The sequence below is a fragment of the Callospermophilus lateralis genome, chromosome 15, assembly GCF_048772815.1.
Source record: "Callospermophilus lateralis isolate mCalLat2 chromosome 15, mCalLat2.hap1, whole genome shotgun sequence".
Classification (NCBI taxonomy): domain Eukaryota; kingdom Metazoa; phylum Chordata; class Mammalia; order Rodentia; family Sciuridae; genus Callospermophilus; species Callospermophilus lateralis.
In genome coordinates, this window is record NC_135319.1 from 28,145,139 (window position 1) to 28,165,968 (window position 20,830).

Consider the following 20,830-nt stretch of genomic DNA (forward strand, 5'->3'; position numbering starts at 1 on the left):
CAGAATAGTCATGTACATATAAATGAAAAAAATGAGTCTAAAATCTATTCATACTAAACTAAGCATGCACTGTTCTAAATAAAGGATCCAAATGACAGTGATTTCAAATACAAGCAATTCTTTTCACATATATTTTTATTAGTGCTAGACAAATAGACATATAATGAATTTTAAAAGTTTGAAAAAAACGCATATCCCTAATTGTCTATATTCAGTAATAATCATTTGAAATATGGTCTGAAACTATGGATGCAATAAACAAGAGGATATAAATGAATGAGAATGAAACTCTGTTGGACTGTGTTTGCTGTATTGGGAACCAGATTACTCAAGGGTGTTAAGAATTTTCCTCCTATAGCTCAGAGAATTCATTGATATCTTCTACTTACAGGAGGGTCTCCATCTTCAGCATAAACTGTAGTGATAGGTGTACCCTTGACTGCATCTGGAGCCACCATTCCTTTGTAGATTCGTTTACTAAATATAGGAGGATAATCATTCATATCCTGGAAAACAAAATTAAGAGTTTAGTGCTTCGGTAGAAATTGGGTTAGGGGCACAGTGACTAGATTGATTCCAGCTCTTCATATCACACACCTCATTTGCCACTGTCAACCTTCTATCCTCTCAATTCCATTACTCTTTTAAGACTGATACCCCAGAGGAAATAGCCAGAATTCCTTTGCAATATTAATGTATGTGATACCCAAGGAAGGCCATTCCATTGGATTAAACAGTCTGTCACCCCCCCAAAATACATTTTTAGAGGCTAAAATATGCTTGGAATTTTCTTTAAGATACTTTTCAAAATAGGATGTAATGTTTTAATCTTGAATAACAAGACAAAATCTAATTTCTTATAAAGTAACATCCTATGAGACAGTACAAGTAAAGGTGGTTTCTTAATTTGTTTTGTTGTTGATTTTTTTAAAAAAATTCTTTATATGTTTCTGTAGCAACTGTAAATTATTTTATATACTTATTGTAATGTTATAATTATAGCATTTCACAAACTGTGAAATACCTTTTGATTCCCCTTATTTCATTCCTATAAATATAAAATGATATAAAGAAGGTTTTTCCTGTAGCACACTCCAATAATGGCATTTGAAATTACATATATTTACAGAAAGAAAACTGTTTATTAAAAATTTTCATATATATATATATATGTATATATATACATATATATATATATGATTTTATTTTCTCAATTTGGTAACACATGGGCCATATTATTCATGTAACATTCCTCATTAAAATATTTATCAAGAGCTTCCCACTTTTATAAGCCAGTCCTTGGGATGCTGTGGTAACTCAAAAAAAAAATTGTCCCTGTATTTGTATCACTTAACTGACATTTGACAGGTAAAAACAATGATCCACAGAGTAGGTTAGTGACTTTGCCTGAATTAATTTATTCCTACATCAGAGCTAAAATAAATAATCAACTCCCATAAATGGAGCCTGACCATTTTTTTCAGGACCACTTTATCATTTAGAGAGGATTAAACTTCATTTTTTTCTCAACAAATAATGTTTATTAAAAATGAGTGGTTTATTTTTAAATACTTATTATGCATGTAGTGTTTGGGGTATTTTAGGTCAAACAAATTTAGGCACAAAGCTAAAATTATTAATTATCTATTCTTCCTTTCATTTGTTTGCTATTAAGTTAAAAAATAGACACTCTACATTCTACATAGTCTTTGATATGTGTCCAGACACAAAGGTTTTACTGTATAATATAAATTGGAAACACAAAAAAATAACCAACTGTAAACTTCTTTTTGTGCAAAAAGGTCAAGATAATTATCTCTTACAATCAAACAAGAGATTCCTTTTATGCTCACAACAGAGTCAACTTCTGAGTTGTGAATATGAATAAGCCTGCAGATACTAATAAGAAAGAGATCTTGAATGGTAAGCAAACCTGAAAAATAAAAGATATCATTTCCTTTTGACGTGTGGTATTCACAACCTCTTCTATGAAAAAGAAGACTTCCTTTATAAATTATGAAGTATAGAATCTGGGAAATTAAATGAGCTTAGGAAGCACTGGTTCTCTATAATGAGGATCATATAATGTATCGAACTTGAGTAATCCAAGCAGGGGGTAAATATATAAAGTATTTACATTCACACGTTTTTCTTCTTTTTCTAGAGTGCCAATTGATTTAATGAGTATATCTTTTAATTAAGGGTTTGGGAATCCTTTTGCACCCCTCAACAATAATTTTTGAAGGGTCAGAAAAGAAGGAACCCAACACTGCAAATTTTTCTGCCTCAATTTCTAAAGCTCAATAGGTTACAGTGAATTTTCTTCTTTATCACCCTCCCCCCAAGGAAATTTAAATTCTTAATGTTACAAGGTACTTTTTGTGAAATTTGATTTTTAAAGGGGAAAAGGTGCCTTTTCAATTATATCAATACAGTTGTTTAAAATGTGCAGTAGAGTGGCCTCCCCCACTGGCCCACAGGGAAGTATTCACTAGCTTTACCTTCAAACTGAAAGCACTGTGAAAATTTTTACAATCTGTCATCATAAACTTATTATACATAAACCAAAAGTTGTAAATTACTGAAAAAGATTGGATTCCCTCCCCTTTATTTTGCCTGCCATTGACAGAATGAAGAATAAATCAATACAGTTATATTGTAGCAATATTTCTTTTTATGGCACATTGTATATATTTTGGGGTTCTGATCTTTTATTGTGGCTAAGATGTGCAGGAGTTTGCCCATAGTTCTTCCACAATGCATTATTTCAGATAAGAAAATTTATTGAAATGCATTGCCAACTAACATAATCAATAGTTCATTATGTTTATGCTTCAGGGACATCTAATGAAAAAAAAATATACATAAATCTGCTCCTGTACAAATGTTCTATTATGCAGTAAATTAAGGATGCACCCAAGTCCACAAAACCATGCTCTTTTTTTGTACCCCATTATTCCACTAGAGGGCAGTATTGACAAAAGGAAACATTTCTTCAATCCTATAGTTAATGTACCATTCAAACACATAAAAGTTTGCTTCCTATGATTATATTTGTTGATTTTAACAAAAATTTGTTTTCATGTTTCAAAAGAGTATTCTGAATGTCACCATGGTTCTCAACTAGAGAAATACCAAGCTTCTCCTTAAAAAATATTTTAAATTTTGTAATTTTTTTCTAATATTTCCAGCGAATAAAACTGTATCTGAAGGTATAGTTAGCTTGCAGGAAGAAAATATGAAGTTTGTTTATTTATTTTCTAAATTAAAGTCTAAAATAATCACAGAAACCATTTTCATTTTGGTAGACCACAAAGTAGATTTAAGAAATCATTTTAAGAGCAGGCTAGGAAAACAGGAACTAGCTGGTAGGTTTGCAAATTACAGACAAGTTTGAAGTTTTACAAAACAATTAAGAGATAGAGAGAGATGATAAAAATTTTTATTTTCTGAAGCCATGGATAAAAATGGTTCTGCATGAGAGACAGTTTTTTAATAGAAAAGTACTAATTTTTATAGCTTGATCATATTTTTATTTTACTTTCATTTTTAGGTATCAGGGATTGAAAACAGGGTCACTTAACCACTGAACCACATCCCTCACTCTTTTTATTTTTATTTCGAAACAGGGTCTTGCTAAATTGCTTAGGGCCTCACTAAGTTGCTGAGATTGGCTTTGAACTTGTGATCCTTCTGCCTTAGCCTCCCAAGTCACTAAGATGACAGGTGTGCCCCACCATGCCTGGCTTTATCAACTGTAAAATTGCAGCAAATTCCAACCTCATTTTCTGAACTGTGATGCATATCCAGGGGAGACACAAAGCTATAAAAGTTTCTCTTACTTTTGTACTGCTGTTCAGTGTCATCATTACCTGTGTTGGACTGTTGGCTGTCTGTCTTTCAAAATCCTGAGCAGCTAATGAAGTTGATATGTACTCTTCTTAGGCAGGCTATGCAAATGATTCCTCTGTGACCAGTACTGTTGTCCACTACCACATATTAGCTATTTGCTGTCTCATGTATAATCCACTTTCTGCTCTTGCTTTTACCCTTTTGGTTTCTTCATTTGTCTTCTTATCTTTTTTCATTTCTATCTCTTTCTTTGTGCTCCCACACATACTCTTAGAAAAAGTTGCACCTCTAGACAGAAAATTTTTTTCTGCTTTGCATAGGGCTTAGATATAAATCAACACATTCTCTCACATTTTACTTTTTTAAAAAAATCAAACTTTACATTGGAAGCTTCTTTCTTACTTGACTAAATTCGTTTTTAAGTGCACTTTCTGATTTTTGAGTTTAGAGTTATGGATTCTTGGGGGTAGTATATGTGAAATGTAGATGTAATTGAAGTTACATGTTGCTAAAAGCAAAAAAGAATATACAATCTCTCTTTATCACAAATACTGAGGAAGTTTCCACTGTGTATTAGGTAGTGTGTAAAAGTTTGAGATATAGTTGCAATCAAGAAACACAAGGTGCCTCCTGTGTTACCTTTCAGTTTAGTGTGGAAAGCAAAAACTAAACAAATGAGTGTGATGAACATTATGAAATAGGTAGTACAAGGATATGAAGGGAATATATAGCAAATAATTCAACTAAATTTAGCATAAGATGCATCCCAAGACACTTGAGCAATGGTGCAAGTTGCTCATGTACTGTGATTAGGTAGAATAATCCTTCAAGATGGATAGCCAAACAACACTGCATTGATTTAAAACAGACCTTCATTCCACTTGTAGTCCTCTTGTTTGGAACCAGGACACGGGGAACAGGATTTGATAATTTTTTTACATTTTTTCCAAGTAATGATATGATTGCCAGTTGGGAAAATATGTGCTTATTTTGAGCATTACCTTCAAGCAATTTCTATGTAAAAATATGAGACCATTTCAGACCTTCTCAAATGGGCATAATAGTTGTGAATGTGTGTTTCTGTGTGTAGTTTGTTTTTATTTTATGCCAGGCATTTTCTAGGCTTGTCAATTGTATCATATCAATAAATGCATCTAAAAGTTTGTCCAAAATACATATTGGCAATTTCTGTTTTCAGTACTGGGGATTGAACTCAGGGTTTTCCACATGCAAAGCAAGCAATCTACCACTGAGTTAAACTCTCAGGCCTTTTTTATTTTATTTTGAGACAGGGTCTTGCTAAGTCATTCAGGTTAGTCACAAACTTGTGATCCTCCTACCAAATGGCTGGTATTATTGGCCTATGCTGGCACCCAGGCCTGTTTGTATTGTTTTTATTATCATTGTTGTTGCTGCTATTATGGTTATTACTATTATTATTCCTGATTTAAATATATAGAAATTGAAGACTAGAGACCACAGGTTGTTTATGCTTATCCAACCCACAAAGGATAGGGACCTGGTTGAATTCTGGTTAGTAGGGCATAATTCTGGTATCTGGAAGTGAGGAAAATATGTAATGGAAAAATCACCAGAAAAATCTATATAAGATAACTTGAATAGGATTTTAATTTAGAAACACACATATAACTCATAAAATATCTATTTCCAAAGGTGTCTTTAAAAGTTTTTAAACATTCCTCCAACTAGTTACTATAATTTTATTTTGACAAACTGCTTTGCATGAAATAATCATTTTTCTGTGGAATTCCATTTTATAGTGGAATTATAGTTGTTAGTGGTATAGAAAATCACATTTTCTTTTCTTGGGATCCATAATACACACCAGCATATTTACCATTTTGAAGATACTAATATGGAGGCCTACAGTGTAGAATTTTTTTTTTACCTTCAGAAAGTCTAATATTTCCTAAAGTTACTTGTCTATTTTTTTATATAACATATTCATTACCATCTTGTAGAACTACTGCTCTCTAAAATATATCCTGAGAGACATGGATCTATACATTTAGGGCATAATTCAACATTATTTGGAATATGGTATGACTAGTAAATCAAAGATTTCAGATAACATTGAAGATTCGAACACATTAAGAGTGTAGCCTGGTGTGCAGCAGTCAGTTCACAGGGGCAGAGGGAGCATCTAGCTGCAGCATCGATGAGACTTGGCCATGACAACAGAGCCTACTGGGAAATGGTGACAGTGCCTGGCAGCAACTGCTATCAATGAGTCTTATCAGCATCCATTGCCCCTGGTCCCTGGGAAGGCAGTAAAACTCTGGAGACTTGTGGCAATAGCAAGTTTGGATTCATGAGCCTTGACATCTGTAGAGAATGTGATAATCAGTGAAAGTTAAAAGAACTTTGTCATGTATATGAGGAAGGCACTTTCTTAAATTTCCCAGAAGCCAGCAGGTGACATTTAGGAAGCCATAAAAGAGACCCATAGATACAAGAATTGTTAAGGTTTATGAGATGCTATTTTTTTTTGAACTCTGGTCATGCACATTTTTATTTGTTTCCTCTAGTTTATTTCCTTAAAGGCAATATGTTACACCTTAGAACTAAAATTCTAGAATGGTAGAGCAAGAAGATGTCTTAAGATAACTGATTCAGTTCCAAGACATTCCTTAAACTTGTTGGTGAATATATTAGAAGGAACACATGGCTAAGAACCTGATCGTGTAGAATAAAACAGAAGATATATATGAAGGCCATAGGCTAAAACAAATATTTTACTCGTTTCAAACAACCCAAGAGAACAATGAATAAGTTTTTAATAATAATGACCAATGTACTGGACCATATTCTACCAATTAGTACATTGTAATCATCTTTTATTCAAATTCTTCTCTACAGACAGGAAAAGTATGGATGCTTTAAATCTTGAAATGTTTAGATGTTTTGTAGTATCTGAGTTATGCATTACTTCCTCTTCTCTCAAGCTGTGCTGTTTGGACCACACCCAATCCAGGACTGTACCAGTGCTGTGGCAAATGGAGGATCAGTGGTACTCTGACTGTCTCTTGGGATTTCTTGGGTTAATAAATTCCATCTTGGTAATGACATCCAGTTTCTCTCTGGAAAAGCTACCCACATTCTTATATGCTACAGGCTACAAACATTCCTCTTCTTTCTGGAGGAAGAAATCCCTTTGAAAGATGAAAATGCTAACTTTATCTTCCAAGATCCATGGCATTTTACAACCTCAGGCCTTGTATATCATTTTAGTCAGCTTTTTTGCTGCTATGACTAAAAGACATGACAAGAACAAGTTTAGGGGAAAAACATTCATTTAGGGGCTCACAGTTTCACAGTTCTTGGCCCATAAACAGGGCTCTATTCCTTGGGGCTGAAGGTGAGGCATAATATCAAGGTGGAAAAGTGTGGCAGAGGAAGGCAGTTCACATGATGATCAGGAAGCAGAGAAGGAGATCTCCACTTGCCAGATAAAAAATAAATACCCCAAAGACACACCCCCAATAACCCACCTCTGCCAGCCACACCCTACTTGCCTTCAGTTACCAATCAGTTAATCCCTACCAGGGGACAAATACACTGATGTTTTAAGGATCTCATAACCCAATCATCTCACCTCTAAGCATTCTTTCATTGTCTCACAAGTGAATTTTGGGGAGAATCTCACATTCACACCAAAACATGTATGGTATTTCATTTCTGAACCTTTCACTCATCCCTGCCTACAATCAAACCTGCATACTATGAGACATACAAACTCAACCAAGGTGAATGCAATCTCCTTTCACACAACCTCCATTCTTTTTCTCTGTCCTACTCCTATGCAACCATTCTATTCATCTAGGTAATTTATTTTTCTTCCACAAGTCCTTTACTTCCCTTTTAATACTCTCTAGTGTCAAATATACACATATATGTATATATAATATATACACATATATATTTACATATTACATTGTTCTGATTTGTGTTTAGTTCTCAGTTTGCCATAGAACAAACCTTTGTATTTTTATATTATGTTACAACTCAGATGGGGAGAACTGATTTATGTGACAACTTCTTCTATAAGGCCAGATTTCACATTGGATGTTACTTTTTAAATTTTTTAGAATTGGGCTTTTATATTCCAGAAATTTTCCTGTATTATCTAATTCGTAATCATCCTCAATTCTGTTGGTATTGAAATTCAATAAAAACATACAAAAAGAAAGGCCTAATAATGTTCTACAAAAACTTAGCAACAAAATATGTATTATTTATATGATCAACACTGGTTTTCTTTTATATCCTTGAAACTAGACACTAAGAAAATTTTTTGTAGATTTTTGTGACAAACTTATTTTATTTTTACTGTGCAAATATTCCCCCCATATCTCTTCAATTTTCTCCCAAATATCTCTTTCCAATTTTAAATGTTTGATGAGCTACACATTAAACAGCTGATCTTTTCTTTTTTCTTTTTCTTTTCTTCCTCTTCTTTACAAAAGAAATCATCTCTCTGCTCAAAGAGAAATCTTCAGGATGCTTTCCCCCTGGTGACTGTTTTGGGTAAAAATATCTCTTTAGCAAATACCATGCCAATTATGTTATGAGCAAAACAGCCTTTACAATGGTGACAGTGCAGACCAATAGCAGAAAATTTACAAGCTTGGGGAAAATCTGCATTTGTGGAAAAATGAGTCTGTGCTTCATTTTTATCTTAAAAACAAATAATGATAACATTTTTATCGGATTCATTGGTATATAACAGAATTTCAAATTTCTGTTTGTTATACCTGACCTTTAGTTATCAGAGAAAAGGTAAGCAAGTTTCAATCTGCTATTGGGAAAACTTTCTGAAAACTTTATTTTGCTTAAATCATTTGGAAAGAAACAAAAATATTATCTTAAATATGCATAGAATTAAATAGATTGTTTTGTTTAAAAGTACAATAAATAAAAATTAGCTTTACATGAATTAAGCATCCTGATGATTGGAATAGTTCAATTTCTCTAAGATGAAACAACTGACACTATAAAAATCAGACTAGCATTCTTCCCTGAAGACATGAGCCCCCTGTGAGTCACTCCTTCACAGAGGCTGAAGTAAGCCTCAAGTGATAGCCTTATGTTAAAATAAAGTGAGGGAGGAGTGCCTGGAAACGTGAAGAAATTAAAAGGCTTGAATTCCAGAGAGAACAAGGCTTATATAATGAATATCTTATCTTTGTAGGTGATATATTTGGATCCAGTTGATTCCATTGATTTTTTCCATCAAAAACTAATAATAATAATCCAAACAAATGAATGCAAACTGAATTCAGAGTAGCCAACTCAGAATCCAGGAATGTTTACAATTAGCCATTATCAAACATTGTTCAGAAGACATGGCCATTTGAATTTCCTTCTAGGGAGAAACCAAAGGGTAGTAAACACTAACTTTTCTTTTCTTTGCTCCATACCATTAATAAGTAAATATTTTTTCTACTCTTGATTTTTAAATTGTCCAATTCTACCAAACCATTTCGGTAGACAAGGATGATTTAAAGTGAGAGAGCCTTTGTTTTTTCACCTGATTCAGAAGCTGTTTTTGGTATCACTGGTCTGTTTACATCACTCTTAGTTTGTTTTTTTTTTTTTTTTTTCCATCTGTTTGCCTATCATGATGAATTCATCACCATGGTTAGCATCATTTCCCTAGATATTTTTTTGTAAGCAGATTTCTAGATTCTATCACACAACAGTGTGACAAAATAGCATTTCAAAATACAAATTGATCCCTTCCCCACTCTAGGTTCCCTGTGATTTTTGGTGTTCCTTGGTTCTTTTGAAAGTTCCTAGAGCAGGGAAAATCATCATATAGAAAAAAGAAAAGCAGACAGTCCAAGGAAAGATTTTGATATTTTGAATTTCCTTTTTCCAAAGAAAACTTGGTTCTAAGTAAAATTCTAACTCTCTGAAATTGATGTTTTCTACTCCTTAAATAAATACATTTCTCAGTGTAAGTAGATACAAAGTGGAAGAAGTAAGTATAATACTGTGAACTCCCGAGAAAAAGGAAATCCAGATCCTAAGGAAACTCTCCAGACAGCTTAAGGGTATGGAAGAATGGAGGTGGCTTATGGTGTCCTTTCTAGATTAGTTTAGAAGTGGCAGCAATAATTCTAGGAAGAAATGATGTCAGTGTACATGCCAGCAGATGAGCCTAGGTAAAGTGAAAAGAGGAAAGAGCTAATCCTTGTATCCCACTCTATTATTTGAGAATAATCCTGAAATCATCTAAAAAAAAAAAAAAAAGAAAAAGAAAAAGAAGTTCAAACATGCAGATACTATGGTCAAGGACATTAACCCACAGGAGTGATGCAGTTGTTATAATTCAGTATTGACAAAACCTTCTATGCTTTCATATCGATATTTTGTTATTTAAGTTAACTAATTGCATGTCTTCTTTTTAAAAAATCAATTCTAAAAAGCCCAAGAAGGCAATGACTTCTTCTTTCATCATGTATACATTATAGTGCCCTATAAAAATGAGAATTATAGAAAAGTTGCCATTGACTGCTTACCTTAGAACCAAGATACATATGCTCGTCTACTGGAATTGCCCTTCAAGAACTGTAGTCATCCTGAGAAACTAACTTTCTCTTATTGTAGGAAAAAATGTATTTGCACATTTCTAGAGCTAGTAAGAAGTAATGAATACAAAATCTCTAGTAATGTATCATAATTAAACTCTACTAAACAGATCACCTTAAAAACTTTATGGACTGTAACTGTAGATACCAAAGTAGAACAAATTAAAACCTCAATTTCACCTGACTCTGAAGCTTTCTTTATCCAAGACTCTTGAATTTCTGAATAATAGTGTAATTAGTTCTGGGACCTAAGAACAGTTAAACATACAGACTCTATTTTTTTTTTTTTCACTTTTTAATTTATTTTTTAATGAAAAAAATCTGAAGTAAGTTAATATCCATGGTGCTGTGGAATTTGAACTGAACTGTTTTCTAGTTAGTTTAGAATTTGACTAAAGTGATACCACTAATACAGACTCAGAAACTAGTCTTTTAATGCATATTGAGTACCTCTTTCAAATTTATCTTTCAAAGGTTAAAAAAAAATGGCAATTTATCAAGTCTTCATAAATATTTTACATAAAAAATACAGCCTATATGCTTGGTTGGCAACATTATGGTTACTATGGTTTACTGACCAAAATATAATAGGTATCATATAAGAATTAGTAGTTACATGTAGAGAGAAAGTAGGCCACTGGAAGTCTCCACAATCCTTACCTTTATAATCACTGTGACAGTAGCAATACCAGGAGGCATTGTTCCATAAATATCAAATGCCTCCACCAGAAAAGTGATACTTGCTTCCTGGTCTTGAAATGCCTCATAATCCAAACTCCTCAAAAGGGACAGCTCTCCTGTAAATGGATGTAGTGCAAAAAAGTGCTTCACTTCAGGGCTTCTTATCCGATATGACACATTTGCTCCAAGGTCAACATCTTTGGCCTGTAACAAGTTAAGTAAAAGAATGTTTTGTTTTGTTTAATCAGTGGTATTGCCAAAATAGAGGCAAGCAGAATTGATGATAGTCATGTGTCAGTGTCTGGGACAGCAAGAGTTAAATGATGACCAAAAGACATGTCTGTAAAGGCAGGTAATTTGTTAAGTAATTTATCATTTATCAGGGAAAGGAAGAGGTAGAGTTGGGACAGAGAGAGAGAGAGAGAGAGAGAGAGAGAGAGAGAGAGAGAGAGAGATCTATCCATGGGGTTTTATTGTTGATTTTAAGACTATATCTACTTTATTTTGAAGACCACTTGTTAAATGAATCATAGCAAAGTAAAGAAATAAATCATGTCATAAATCATTGTTTTCTGCTGGTTTAATAATCATGAAACTATTATAGATAAAAGTAATTATTGGGTAACTTTCATAAACATAATAGAACACTCACTGTAAGAAAATGAAGGACATAAAAGAAGAAATTTGTTCTCACTGAAATCCTATAATACCATTCCTGAAGATCATTCCTTTATAACTTCTTTCCTCTAACCAGTCTCTGGATAGTTATTAGGTACAATGTACTATGGAAAAAGCCAAGATGAATCAACCCAAAAATCCTGAACTCTAGGTTATGGCCTCAAAGAAGAAATAATTATACAAGTATACAAATAGAAGGGAAAAAAAAAACAATGTTATCTGAAAAGCACTCAGAATTGGAATTTAGATGAAAAGATAGGATTTTTGTTGAAGTGGGACAGCTATTTCATTCAGTAGAATAGACTGGGAAAAGCACCTAAGTTAGAGGAAATAAAACAGCAAGAACCAAAATCTGAATAGTTCGAGTTTGTTGAATGTACATTCATTAATGCAAGCACCTTCTTTGTCAGTTTCAGTCTTGTTTTCCTCTAATTACTGGCATCACAACTATAAAGTTATTGTCAAAGCACAAATATTACCGTGTCACATTCCTGCCTACAATTCTCAATATTCATTTCAATTTGCATTAACCACTGTGTTATTTAAAGTTAGATTACTGTGATAAAGTACCTGAGAAAATCAATTTATAAAGGGGGAAAAGTTATTTTTACTCATATGGTTTCTGTCCTGGGTCATATTTTTATTACTTTGGGCCTATGGCAGCACAGTACATTATGATAGTAACTCCTGACAGAAGAGGCCTATTTGCCTCATGGCAGCCAGGAAGCAAAGTGAGACAGAAAGGGGATGGTTTCTCAATATCCCCTTTAAGGGCACATCCTCAGTGATCTAACTTTCTCCCCCTAGGCTTCACCTCCTAAAGATTCCACAGTTTCCCAACAGTGCCTTAACTAAGGACCAAACTTAAGATATATGGACCTTATGAGGGCATTCAACATCCAAGTTATAGGAGCTCCAATTCCCTTAACATGATGAGATGGACCACCACATTTTCTAGTTCTTTAGCGCCTCAAACTTCCCCCTATCCTCCAGGATTTTGAGAAGATTTTTTTTCTATCATCTTAAATAATCTTTTTTTTCCTCTTTGTTTAGAGACTCTGACTTGATCCTGAGTTAACAATTTAGAAATCACTTTCATGAGAAAATGTTCTTTTGATGCTCAAGCATAGTTTAGGAGTTCCACCTCTGATTTTTTCAGCCACTGGTCTTAAGAATCACTATTTTAATTATCAATCTACTTGTCTTTTTAGTAAACCAGACTGAAAATATCAGAAAAGTAGGAACTCTGTCTTGTTAACTTATTCTTGTATTCTTGATGTCTTCAAGAGAAATTGGCATACAATTAGACACTGAAGATATGTGCTTGTTGAATTAAAGGATGGTTGAGTAGATGCATGGAAGATAAAATAGAGAGATAATGGTTTTCTATCTGTTAAGTATGTGCCTTAATTAGATTCCTTAATGTTTATTGAATAGTTAAATCTTTGTTGAGTTGAATTATGGAAGAAATACAGATTCTTGAAAAGCATTCTATCAAAATTCAAGTTATTCTTAGCAGGAGGAATGAATGATTACAATATTTCAAAATGCACTTCATAGATCTCCTATATAAATTAACTGGTTGCTAAAAATGCATATTAATGGGTCAATCTGACCTACTTAACCAAAATGTCCAGTTTCTGGGAATGTTACAGTGAAGGTGTTAAAAGAGATTTGGATATAGAGATGAAATTTTATAAAAGTAAGTTAGAGCCTTAGAAGATGTTTGTTGTACACGTAAAGTGAAAAAGAATGTACAGTATGATGGATGTAACAATATCTGCAAAATACAGGAGAAGCACACATGTATATCTGTGTATACATATATGCACATACCTGCACACATGCATATTTGTTCTAGAACAAAGATTAACGTGAAAAATACACACAACAATTGAATACTGAATAGTTAAGTAATAATATTTTTTCTTTATGAGATGTTTTCCAATGTTACAAAAATATACAGTTAACTTTGTAAATTTAAAAAAATCTGTTAGAAAGTATATTTTTTCTTACAAATTTATCTTTTTTCCCATTAATTTTGCGGAATCTCCCAATGAGAGGTTGTCACAGGAAATGCAAAATACAATATTTGATATATACTTGCAATATAATTCCTTCATTTTTATGTGAAACTAAAATGTAAGTGGGTTAATTGTATTTTTGCTGCTGCTGATTTTGGATACATCACCCTAATTGCAAATCTAATAATTCAGAATTAATCAAACTAATGCTTTTTCCATATACCTCTATTTTAAGGAAGGTGGTCCCAGCTGGCAGATTCTCTTCCACAACAACAGTGTATGTTGAATTGGTGAACACTGGACTATTGTCATCAATATCCAAAACCTTGATGGCCAGTGTTAGAGTCGAATGACGAGGGTGTACTGCTCCATCAGTTGCCACCACAACAAGTTCATAGTAGTCCCTGACTTCTCTGTTAAGCTTCACTGCGGTGTAAATGCTCCCATTGGATGTGATGCGGAAAAGATTATTGAAGTTACCCAAACTGTAGTGCACTTGGCCGTTTATTCCAGCATCAGGGTCTGTTGCCTAAAAGAAATCAAAAACAAAGAATTCACACAGTAGCTTCTGGTATGTTACTGACATATTATGACATTTTCCTAAGCAGATATTCTTTTTATCTCTAACGAAAAATTTAAAAAATAAAGAAGATGAAATGCACAGTCCAAAACATGAAAAGGAATATATATAATTTAGTTAGCATACTCATTCAAAATGAGCATAACTTACACATTGATAACATCATTAGCATTACAATAAGATATTATGACAGAAAATACATATTATAAAAATACTGAATGTTTCATGTATTATTTTTAATAGATTTTGAATGTCAAAGTAAGACAAAAATTTATTTTTTAATTAAAACAATTTCCTGAGTAATAACTTAAGTGACTATGTGTTTGCATTCAAATTCTTTTTATGTTCATTTTCATATTTAAATATGTTTTAGCACTATGTGTTTTACCTCATTTAATTCTCCTGATATTTTTAGTGAGTAAATATTGGTCCCATTTTGTAAATGGAAAAATGTGGCTTATGGAATTTAATTGTATTGCCTAGGGTAACACAAGAAATAAATACTTCATTGTCCCTGTTCTTAGTATAATGTCTCACATATAAAACTACTTAATAAATACTTGTAAAATTAATGAATTTATGTTAAATGAATGTATGGAACTGAGATTTGAAACTAAATGCATTCAAAACCCAAGTGAGAATAAAAATCCAGTAATTGTAAAGTATAAATGCAAGGGGCTACTTTAATATTAGAATATAAATAGCCTAATAATAGAGAACAGTTGGAACTATGATAAACCTGGTGAAAATATTTAAGTCCTGAAAGGTATGTTGTATCAAAACAATGAGTAAATTTTAGGTAAATATTCTAAAGGAATATTATGAAAATTAGTCTAACTAATATTATGAAAATTAGTCTAACTAATTCAATAAATTGTTTTCTAAACAATGACTTTGCACTATCAAATACTTAACATTTTGTTTTAATCAATTCTTTGCTATTGTTCTTCAAAAAACACTTGATACATCTAGGAAGAGGTGAAATGTTACAGTTGTACTCAAAGCTATCAGCAAGAAAAGGAGGGAAAACAAGATGCTTGAGTGCTTTCTACATCAAGGACACAATAGTCAGGTAATGAACGCAGATCCTGGGATATGGTACAATTCACTTTAAAATGTTTTCTGAATTTTTTATTATTAGTTATACATAACTAATAAGTAGAATGTATTTTGACATATTATATATATATATGAAGTATAACTTCTTATTTTTCTGGTTGTACATGATATAGAATTACATTGGCTGAGTAAATCATATATGCACATAAAATAGTAATGTCCAATTTTTTAGCAGTACACATGCAGTTCCACTTTGAGCTTTATAAACAATGGAAAGGGATGCACAGTTTTGTCAAATCTTGAGTCTAGTTTGAATTGATAAGTCCAATATGTGAAACATGTTTTTAACTGGGCTTCTTCTACAGGTCAAAATACCAGACATTTCAAGTGTTTGTCCCTTAGACTCATCCAAACAAAAGTGCCCTTGGGAGGTCACCCTCTCTTGAGGCTTAATCCTGAAAAAAAGACAGCAGAAGAATTATAGTACTGCCTGAGGAGGAAAGAAATACTATGAAAGAAGAGAAGACTGTCTATAGATGCATTTTCTTCTATTTGTACATTTTGTCTAAACTTTGTCACAAAAATTATTGACAAATTAGTCAAGCTGACCATCTTTGCAGAAAAAAACAAAAAACAGGGTGTACCACTCCCAAAATAAAACTGTGAATTTTATTTTTCAAAATAACTGAAGATAAATAAATGCTTTAGTAATATAAGTAGGTTTTACTTCATTACTCTAACAATCTTGCAATTTTCAGTAATTTTTCTGTCTCTGAGACACTTTAGGTCACAAAATCAGTCATTTATGCAATCGGTAATTTAAAATGACACTTGCTTGAGTTATTTTTTATTCATCCACATAATTGAAGGCTTATTGATAAAATATTTCAATTTAACTATTATGGCTGATGTGTGTGTATGTGTGTGTGACTGTGTGAGTGGGTGTATATTTGGAGGGGAGAGTGTTGTATATGTGTTTCTCTATAAATATCCAGCTGATATCTCCATTAGAACTCCCAATATATATCTATACAAATTTTACGTGACTTACTATAGGATTACATCCTGATCAACCTATTGTAAATTGAAAATGTTGTAAGTAAAAAATGCGTTTAATACATCTAACCTACTGAACTTCATAGCTTAGCAACACAGTACACAGTAGAGCATTGGTTATTTACACTCAAGAAAGCATGACTAAGTGGGAGCTGTTTCTCTCTTGTTGCTGCCCAGCATCTTGAAAGTGTATTATACAAAATATTGGTAGCCTGGGAAGAGATCAAAATTAAAAATTTGATGGACAGTTTTTATTGAATATGTATTGCTTTTTCACTATGGCCAAATTGGAAAGAAAAAAAAAAAACAAGATAAATTGAACCATTATACATTAAGGGACTGCCTGTATTGGTTTTCTTTCTTTCTTTTTTTTTTTTCCCTATATTGGTTTTTGGTTTTCTAATCTGTCTCAGATACTGTAACAAATTACCAGCTTATCAGCTTCTGCAAAACAAGTTCATTATTTTAAAGGTCTGCAGGTAAGTTAAATATAGGTCTCACCTGGTTAAAATCAAAGTATAAGAAAGACTATGTTCTATGGAGTCTCTAAGGGAAAACTAATTCCCTTACTCAAGTTGTGGACAGAACTCAATTGCTTGAGGTTGTAGGACTGAAATCCCCACTCTTTTGATGGTTGACATGTGAGGACCAATCCCATCCATCTAGCTGCCACTCACATCCTGTGACTCCTGGCACACTGCCTCATCTATAAGAGCAGCAGTGGTGGCCAATTCCTCTGGAATTTTTTGAATTGATCTTCTTCCATCTCATCTCTGACTCGTTCTTCACTCACCCTATTGCACTTACTGGGCTTACATGATTCAGTAGGCTTACCTTGACAATCCAGGGTAATGTTATCCTCTCAAAGTCCTTAGTTTTAATCACATTTCTTGCAAATATATAGTAATCTATACTTTCTGATAAGATGATTTGTTGAGAGAAAACATTCAAACAGACAATCGGTAGGAAGACTGAAAACAAATGTTAGATGGGTCATCCTCACAACAGGCTTTTAAAATGTTTTTTAAAATCTCTTAAATTAGCTCAAATGTAAGTAATATGTCATGTACACACACACACACACACACACACACACACGAAGACTGAGAAGATCTACTACCACTGAATTTACTGGACATCTGATATTCATGAAAGGAAGTATATATGATTATTATAGAACAAAATACTATATATTCTGCAGGAATTTACTCTAAAAATTGTAAGATTACTCAAATATACAACTAATGAAGACAAATGGACTAAAATGTTCGCAAAATGCAAAGTTATTCCCTGTCTTTTTTTTTTAAATCTCTTGGTTAATTGAAGAGTAAACAAAGTTTATGTAAAGTGGCATGGGCTACCTAAGCAAGGTTTTTTCACTTACTTGCTATTATATATGAGTATACAGATATTAGATAAGATGACTAAACACAGAATCCCTTATTATCAACAGCACTCACTGTCAAGAACTTTGCATCCATGTTTAATATCTAGCCAAGCAGCTCGGTATGTAATGCTATAATAAAACGATTTATCTTCTTATAAATCAATTAAAAGTTAATTAAAATTATTAATAAGAAAAATCACACATGTCTTCTCTCCTTGTACTACATCAAAGTAATAAACACTATAGCTGCAACTTTATAATTGTCTGTCCATGGTTAACACATTTTTGTAATATGTACCTTACTATGAGGCTTGATTTGTGGCTACTTATTTGTAAATGCATATTGCTGGAAAACTGGCTGATAGTCTGTTGACAAATACAGACCTTGAAAAAAAAAATAAAGACCTCACTGGACAAAACTTTGAATATTTTCCAGGAAAAAAAAAGTCAGATCTTAAAGTTAAAAAGTTAGATATATCAGAAACAACCAAACAATTATTTAAGAATGAAACATAATGAAGTGATTATATGAGACCATTTATTAAGCAAATGTTTTCTGAACAACTTATGTGCACCAATTTATTCTCTTGCCATTTGAAAGGGAACAAGATATGATATTGATTAAGCATTGAATTCATCCCCTTTCTTTGCTCATTATCACTTTATAGTGATCTACTACACAACTGTTCCAAGAAGAAGAAGAAGAGGAGGAGGAAGAGGGGGAGGAGGAGGAGGAAGAAGAAGAAATGGAACCTCAACTCTGGAATTCCTACACTGTGGATTCCTGTAGAAATCTAGAAGCATGTCTGTATCAATGAGATGAATTGGGATAAAACCCCAAAGGACAGCCAGATGCTTGTTCCTCTTCTATTAAAAGGTGCCTGGGTAGATAATATGTTCTGTTTGTCAATTACTAATTTCACTTTAAAATAATTTTGTACTGGGGCTGCAGTTGTATCTCAGTGGTAGAGCACTTGCCTAGCACCTGTGAGGAACTGGGTTTGATCCTCAGCACCAGATAAAAATAAATAAATAAAATAAAGGTGTTGTGTCCATCTACAACTAAAACATATAAATAAAAATATCTTTATTCTTATTCAGATTATTTAGAGAAAAATATTTTTCTTTATTTTAACAAACCTTAACTAAAAGAATTATGCAGACAAAAGGAAAATATTAAACTATTAAAAAGTTGTGAACTCTTCTGTGCCTTTAATGAATCCAAGGTGAGGCTGAGCAGGATCTTCCTCTTCTTTGTGCTTTTCCTTGACAGTAACTTAAGAGGCCATGAACTCCCACTCCGTTCTTACCTCCAAGTGGGAACCATAAAAGACGTTGAGTGGAAAGGTCAGGTGAAGTTTGGCAGTGATTTTTGACATTATTAAGGGAAACATATTTTTTAAATTTATTATCTGTCAACGTCAAAAAATATGAAATAGTTGTTGACTTTAGTTCTTTAAAATAGTGAATCTATTCAAGCATGGTGTAAAAGGAAAGAAGCAACTAAATGACACAAAATGAGGGTAAAGTTTTCCTCTGTCCACACAAATGATTCATATTTAATATTGAAGAATGGCAAGTAGACTATAGACCAAAAGGTAACAAGTTTACTTGAGTTCAAATAACCAAAACATAACCAGAGTAAATAGGTTTCCTCAAACATTTGAGTGCTCCAATCGTGATTCCCTAGGACACCAGAATATAGATAAACAAACTAGTGATCTCTTAAGGGTTTAAGTTCTGATTTTGAAACACATATCTTTCCCATACTGACTCAATGGCCTTGAGAGAGTCAATCTCTGTAACCTTTCATCCTTCACCTGAAAAACATATGGTGGTAATGAATATTTATCTACCTTCTAAGAGGACTACATATTAACAACATACTTGGGTCATATTAAGCTACCCATAAAAAAAGGTATCCATGTTTGCCAGGCATGGTGGTCCATGCATGTAATCCCAATGATTTGAAAGGCTGATTCAGGAGGATCACAAATTCAAGGCCAGCCTCCGCAACTGACACTCAGCAAATGAGTGAGAGTCTGTCTCAAAATAAAAGATAAAGAGGACTTGGAATGTAGTCCAATATCCTTGGGTTCAATTCCCAGTACAACAAACAAACAAACAACAATAAGAACAAAAAACTATCCATTTTTATGTTACTGTGGTTTTCAATATCTACTTGGAAATTATTTTAAAAAGATAAATTCTATCCTTCATTTCTGAAAGAGTATTTTTGGTGGAACATCGCCTGTTTTTATTAGCTTATTTATACATTTCTTGTTCCCTCGGAGTCATGTTTAATCTTGTATAGCAAATTTCTTTGATTCTATTAATATTATTATTGCCAAGATTTTCTGAAAATACCGGTGTATGTGTATGTCAATTTAAAAAACTCATATGTGAAAGTTATCTGTCCACACAGTATTTTTAGTGTAAAAAATAAAAACATAAGAGAACTCATGAATTAATTATAAAGAATAAAAAAAGGAAAATTACTTTAGTTATTACAAGAAAGATAAATATGTAAAATTCATGTGTTATTAGATCAGATACATGATAGAGAAATTTCAACAAAAAAGTTTATCTGATGATTTTATAGATATTGCCATACTGAGGAATATTTCCTGTCTGCTCTGAGAAAAAACAAGGCCTGAAAAATGCATTCCATTTGAAAGTAGAAGAAAAGAGATAACTTTAAGTTGCATTTTAAAGTTATTTCATCATGGTTTGGGAAACAAATGTACATGTCAGTGGGTGAGTGTTTATGGTATTGTCATAAATTGTGAGGTTCTTAAAATAATTACAATGATAACTGAAAAAAGCATTAGTGTTATTTAACAGCAAACATTCCCTTGCTTGTTGTCACTACTGCAAGCTGTCCTTCCAAATCTGAAAA

The 20,830-nt window shown here is 32.8% G+C and overlaps 1 protein-coding gene across 16 annotated transcripts in view; it reads right to left on the minus strand.

The window, feature by feature from the left end:
• The window catches only part of Pcdh15 (protocadherin related 15), a 702,462-nt gene that overhangs the window by 148,273 nt on the left and 533,359 nt on the right, over positions 1-20,830 (minus strand). For all 16 annotated transcript variants that reach the window (XM_076835193.1, XM_076835192.1, XM_076835191.1 and 13 more), the window contains 3 exons: positions 14,073-14,378; positions 11,127-11,351; positions 390-506 (listed from right to left, as the gene is read on the minus strand). In XM_076835193.1, the coding sequence (XP_076691308.1) occupies positions 390-506; positions 11,127-11,351; positions 14,073-14,378 (648 nt within the window). The remainder of the gene's footprint in view (positions 1-389; positions 507-11,126; positions 11,352-14,072; positions 14,379-20,830) is intronic.